General features: G+C 43.1%; 1 protein-coding gene across 1 annotated transcript; it reads left to right on the top strand.

Moving 5' to 3' along the window:
* Nucleotides 1-1,863: 1,863 nt before the first annotated feature.
* sox11a (SRY-box transcription factor 11a) lies at nucleotides 1,864-4,833 on the top strand. The gene has a single exon (XM_026297811.1). The coding sequence runs from the start codon at nucleotides 2,003-2,005 to the stop codon at nucleotides 3,092-3,094; it is 1,092 nt and encodes a 363-aa protein (XP_026153596.1). The 5' UTR covers nucleotides 1,864-2,002; the 3' UTR covers nucleotides 3,095-4,833.
* Nucleotides 4,834-6,162: the final 1,329 nt, after the last annotated feature.

Raw genomic sequence — 6,162 nt, forward strand, 5'->3', positions numbered from 1 at the left:
GTTAAACATTTCACACAGATATGCAGTCAGAGCTGTAAGCTCTTGCAAATTCTGCCTATATATGCTACTGTGCTATCAGTTCATTTGAAATAACCTCTTCTACCAGTGTCAGCACTGAAGACCAAATACGACTGTAATAAATCCATTAGAAAACAACACGCTGACGTAAAACATGCATCTGCATGTGCCAACCTCCTGAGACTCCTGCTCTGACACATTTATCTGATAAGGCTTAATAAGCACAGGGTGGTCATGATAAAGCATTTCAGCCCTATCTCTGTCTGAGCGAGACACACAGTCAGGGGGTTGTCGCTCTGCTCCAAGGAAGGAAAGGCCCCTCTATCTCTTAGCATTTTCTCTCTCTCAAGCTGCCTCAGTCTCCTTAGCCATGCCTTCTTTCCCACTATGTGCCTCTTTTTCTCTTTCTTTTTCCTGCTATCCTCTCCCTCTGCATTTCTAGCTGCCTCTCTCTGTATCAGCAGAGACACTTCTTAAACCCCAGCTGGGGAAAATGCGATGGCTGGGTGGGGGGAGGGTTTCAAAAGGGTAAGTGATTGCCCTCTAGGGGACGAAGCAGAGAGAAAAAAGCAGGACGCCTTATCGCCCCAACCTCCAATAGCACTGCTGGCTACCTCCCAGAGCCGGGGGGAAGGAGGGGGGAGGGATTGCAGGAGGAGCCAGCTAGATGCTACACTGCCTCTTGACACAGCAAACTCAGCAGGGAGCCTTCCATCCATGCCTGGCTGTATGGGCTCAGATCAGGGCTCCACAGCCAAATGTTGCCATCTGAATGAGCTTTATTGCTTTGCCTGCATGTTTTATGTTGTACCACGTGAGCTTTAATCCAGATGGATAAGAAATAATAGCATGTGTTTGTGCTGACTTTATGATTCTGTGTTTCATATAAAAATGTCATTATTTATATACAAGTGTATCACAATTAGTCTACATAAATGACTTATTTATAAGCATGAAGTGTTTCCTTAGGAGCAACATCCCTGACAATAAGGGTCTGTGGGATCCTAAAGATTTGTTTTGGGTGCTCAGACTATAAACAAGATCTGTGAAGCAGAATGTGCTACTGACCTATTTCCTTCATTCAAATGCAGACGTGGAAACAAACAGGGAATAAATCACGCCAACAAGTAAAAAAAAAAAAAAAAAAAGAAAACCAACAATGCGGTAACACTTGGCCACTCAGAGACGAGTGTGAAATGCATGAGGTTATACAAAAGTTAATGATAACATCGCGTCTTCCTCTAAAGCCATTACCAGCTGCTAAAATGCATCCTTCTACAACAGGCAGACAGGCAGACAGACAGACAGACAGACAGACAGACAGACAGGCAGGCAGGCAGGCAGGCGGGCGCACCGACGCGTCCAGGCGCCTGCAACAGTGTCCAAGCGCCACCTTCAGTATCCAACCTACGGGAGGGGGAAAAAGCAAATAATCACATAGCCTATATGTTTTTCCTCCAGACACACCCGCGACAGAGAATGTGTCTGTCTGGAGAATAACATTGTCCCTTACGTGTTGTTTTTCTTCACTTTTAAAATAAGGAAACAGACTTTAGTTTTATGTGCGCTTTGGTGCGTGATGCTCATCTCTGGAGCGCACAGTGCTAACTGTGTGTTTAATATGCTGTCTGTCTCGCCCGGCGTGTTGCCCCAGACACTGTGTACCACAAATCCCCACCTCCACTCCAATGAGAGCTCAGGAGGGAGGAATAAAAGGGTTAGGGGGAGTCTTGGATGGAGTCTGCTGGGCGGAGTGGAAGGGACGTGATTGGATGGCTGCATGTGACGCAGGGGACATGAAAAAGCTGATAACTAGTTAAGAAGGCAGTTTGTAACTCTGGAAAAAGAGTGCAGAGCTTGAGACACAGATTACGCGGAGGACGTGGTCGATCCGGCGCAAACACAGAAAGCTGAGCCGTCTTGGCAGTGTGGGGCCGTTTAACGCTGCAACGTCCGGACACAAAGTGACTTCAAACACAGGACAATGGTGCAGCACACAGACAACAGCGAGACGGACGGGAGCATGTCCAGGGAGGCTACGGATTCGGAGGAGAGTGAATTTATGGCATGCAGCCCGGTAGCGATAAACCCTGACTGGTGCAAGACAGCCACCGGTCACATCAAGAGACCCATGAATGCATTTATGGTCTGGTCCAAAATCGAGAGGAGAAAGATCATGGAGCAGTCTCCGGACATGCACAACGCAGAGATTTCCAAGCGCCTGGGGAAGAGGTGGAAGATGCTCAAGGACAGTGAAAAGATCCCGTTTATCAGAGAAGCCGAGAGGCTGCGGCTAAAACACATGGCTGACTACCCAGACTACAAGTACAGACCCAAGAAAAAACCAAAACTCGACAGTTCAAAATCATCAGCGCCGTCTCCGGAGAAGTGCGCTAAAATTGCAAAGACTCCCAGCAAGAAGTGTTCAAAGATTAAGACTAAAAGCGGCTCCAAGTCCTCTCAGGGCTACGGGGAGGACTGTGTGTTTCCCAGCTTAAAAGTTACAAAGACTGTGAAAAGTGAGCTCACAGACGAGGACGACGAGGACGATTACGAAGAGGACTACCGGATGGGGATTAAGCCGGGGGACGAGGAGCGCCTGAGGCCGTACAATGTAGCCAAAGTTCCCGCGAGCCCAACTTTGAGCTCCTCGGCTGAGTCCGAGGGGACGAGCATGTACGAAGAAGTGCGGAACAACAACAGACTGTTTTACAGTATCAAAAACATTAGCAAGCAGAGCACATTGCACGCTGCTTCCGTGTCACCAGCATCCTCCAGGTCTGTTTCCACATCCTCCTCTTCCTCCAGCAGCAGCTCCTCTTCTGGCGAGGACGCGGACGATTTGCTCTTTGACTTTAGTTTAAATTTCGCCCCCGGCGCCCAAGGCTCGGAGCTGGGCAACCCCAATTCAGGAAACCTCTCCCTGTCTCTTGTGGATAAGGACCTGGACTCTTTCAGTGAGGGCAGCCTGGGCTCTCACTTTGAATTCCCAGACTATTGCACGCCAGAACTCAGTGAGATGATTGCCGGGGACTGGCTGGAGGCGAACTTTTCCGACCTGGTCTTCACATACTGAATTGAAGAAGAAAAAAAGGTTCCTCTAGTAATAATAGAGAAGGGAGAAATGAAATTATATGTGTCCTGGTCAAGTTGTCCCTGGCCCGGCCTCCTGTGGGTTTTCTGAAGGGTCCTGGTAAAGGAGGTGGAGGACCAGGAGGCGAGGTGAGCTTTGAGGAATGAGATGCTTATGAAGCTGGTAGCAAAAAAACAAAAAAGAAAGAAAAAAAAAGCAAAGTCTGCAGACGTTTTTTTCTGGCAGCATGACAGGGTTTTCTGGATTTTTTCCCCCGTAGGTCTGCATTTACTGTTCAGCTTAAACGGACCACAAAGGGAAAAATACGTGAACTTCTATGCATCTTATCCTCTTAAAACAAACAAAAAAAACTGCAGGGAGCTGAAAACGGACTGTGGACTGACTCAAAGCAAATCTGTGAACTGACAATTGTTCAGGATGTTACTTTACAACGGTTTATGTAATTTCTAAATGCCGCAAATGTTTGTTTGATTTTTTTTTTGTTTTTTTTTTTTTGATTTTATTATTTTTATTTTTATTTTTTTTTTTGGTAACTGATTCCGTTTACCTCCTGGTTTGGAAAATTAAGCAGCCTAAACCTCTGCAGAATACACGTGTGGAGGAAACATTTTGATACATAACAGACCTCATCTTTTTAAAAGAAAAGTAAGATATTTTCAGGCATATTTTTGTACAGTTCAAAGGGAATGTTCTTACTGTGCTTTCAGTGAGTTTCAGGCACTTCTTCCCTTTATCATTTGTTTTTAGCATGCAAGGGAGTCCTGGTTTTAAGGATTAAGTTAAATTAAAACTTGCATCAAAAATGCCTTGTGATTTTAAACTAGGTTTTTGTACAGTTGTAGAGCAGATTTGTTGAGTATTTGTAGACGATACAATGGCATCATGGGGAACACATACCTCAGAGCTGGAACTAGTTTCAAGATTGTATATGTACTGTAATATAGTAAAGTTAGGAGTTTATGTATATCATACTCGTGATATGTGGATGGGTCCCGATCGCAGGTGTGAAACTGGATTTTGGTATTTTTTATGGCACATACTGTTTTTTCCCCCCTCTCATTTTTTGTGCAATATATACTCTTAAGATACAGACCATCAACAATTGTAGCAAGTGATGGAAAAACAGACTTGTGCACTGTCAACATCATTTCATGTTATGATGCTGAAGCCTGTCCAGGCAGAAAAATAAACAAATCAGCTGGAACTGATACAAAACAATTTAATATGGCCTCATGGTGTGATGCATGCTACAGAAACATAAAATACAACAATTTGAATCTTATTTGACTCATAAAATTGGGTAATGGGCATATCTGACAGCAAACTGTTTGAATCTAACTCAAAATTAGGGGGAAATGAGTTCTGCAAAAGGGCAAAGTCTGACAACAGTGGTGGTCTGGCATTAGTTTTAACAAGCAAGCAAAAAAGAACATTCCATAGTCCTGTTTCATAAAATGAAACTTTATTTTAAAACTGAAGACTGCCTTCTTTTTTTAAAACATTAACCATAAACCTGTATTTTTTATTTCTTGCACTTAAAAAAAAGCAGATATTGTTTATTTTTATGTGGGTCTTACATATGAAGTCTGTTTGATAAAGGGTTTTGGAATATGACCTAATTATATGCCAAGACGTTTTGTTGGAAATTCTGGGCAGTAGTTACTTCACATTCCAAGTGTGAATCTTTGACTCATCTTTTAATAAATAAGTACCTACCACCATTGACTGTCCTTTCAGTTTGTGAATATATGTACACAAATGTGTTATTTGTTGCGTTTCAAAAGGATGTGATGACAGAATGATGCCTATTTTGTACTTAGGCGGATACTCTGATATGGATGGGCTCAAACTAACATGTGAATTCACATTTAATAAAAAGGAGAAAAAAAGGAAAATGTGTAAACTGCAGTGTTGAGGTGCTTTACTGTTCCCGTTTTTCAAACGTACTGTTTCTGCTGAACTTTCTATCCCGTTACCTCTCTTTACACAATCGACACTGCTGCTTTAAGAAATTGAATTGCCCGCTTGCCTGTGCTGAGCGATGTGATTGGTGGGCTTCATGGTCCCCTTGGAGACGGAGCTGGAAACAGGAGCCGCTCCTCTCAGCATGTGGGAGCTCTCAGTCTGTCTGGCTTCCATTCAGAAAAGTAGCACTCTGCCCAAAACAGAACGACTACAGAGCTGTGTGAGCAGAGGGAGGAGAAAACATCTAAATGTGAAATTTATTCACCCTGAGATAAACAATGTCAGTTATTCCAGGCGGAAATGGTTTAATCTGTGCATAAACGTGCAGGGTCTCTTGTAATGTATATGTAGAAGTAACTCTAAAGGAAAAAGTCAACTACTCCTTCATAAAGTCGCCAGTAATCGTGATTATATGGAGAACAGAGGTAGTTGGTGGGTGTGAATAGCACAGATTGTTGTTTGTTGTAGTCACTGAGTACCACAGCTCTTCTTATCACTTAATGCTTGATTTTCTCATGGGATTTCAGATAAATATAAGTAAACAGCTGGGGGGACAGAAAATCAGCAGGGATGTGGCTGATGAGAGCTGAGACTGCATTCATCTAAATGGAAAAAAAACAAAAACAAAACAAATACATGTGAGTTAAAACAGCAGCTATACCCTTATATACCCTAATATGGTTGTGATTAATTGTGCATCACCGGAGCTGATTATGTTATGGCTCAGACTGACATAAAACGATGCTGTCATAGTCTCAACTCTGCTGCACGTTAGTCCCAGAGATGACAGTCGCACATTAGAAAAGATTAATAATAGGGAAGCCATATATGGACGTCATATAAAATACAATTAGTGTGACAAAATATATAGAATCTGTAACAACATTAATTTAAAATGAATAAATGTTCATAGTGTTGGAGAGCCTCTGGTATGCCTCTAGTAGACCACAGATGCAGACTTTTTGTCTCCTGTGTGAGCTGGAAAGAGAGACCCACCTTTAACAGATCAAAGTACCAAAGGCCTTGGCCACTGAGAGATTTGTGTTCATTACAGCAATACAATCTAATGATGAATATTTGCCATG

Source organism: Mastacembelus armatus, chromosome 22 (genome assembly GCF_900324485.2).
Source record: "Mastacembelus armatus chromosome 22, fMasArm1.2, whole genome shotgun sequence".
Taxonomy (NCBI): domain Eukaryota; kingdom Metazoa; phylum Chordata; class Actinopteri; order Synbranchiformes; family Mastacembelidae; genus Mastacembelus; species Mastacembelus armatus.

Excerpts from the sequence above, each read along its gene's own strand:
- sox11a (XM_026297811.1), top strand. The coding sequence starts at position 2,003 with ATGGTGCAGCACACAGACAACAGCGAGACGGACGGGAGCATGTCCAGG.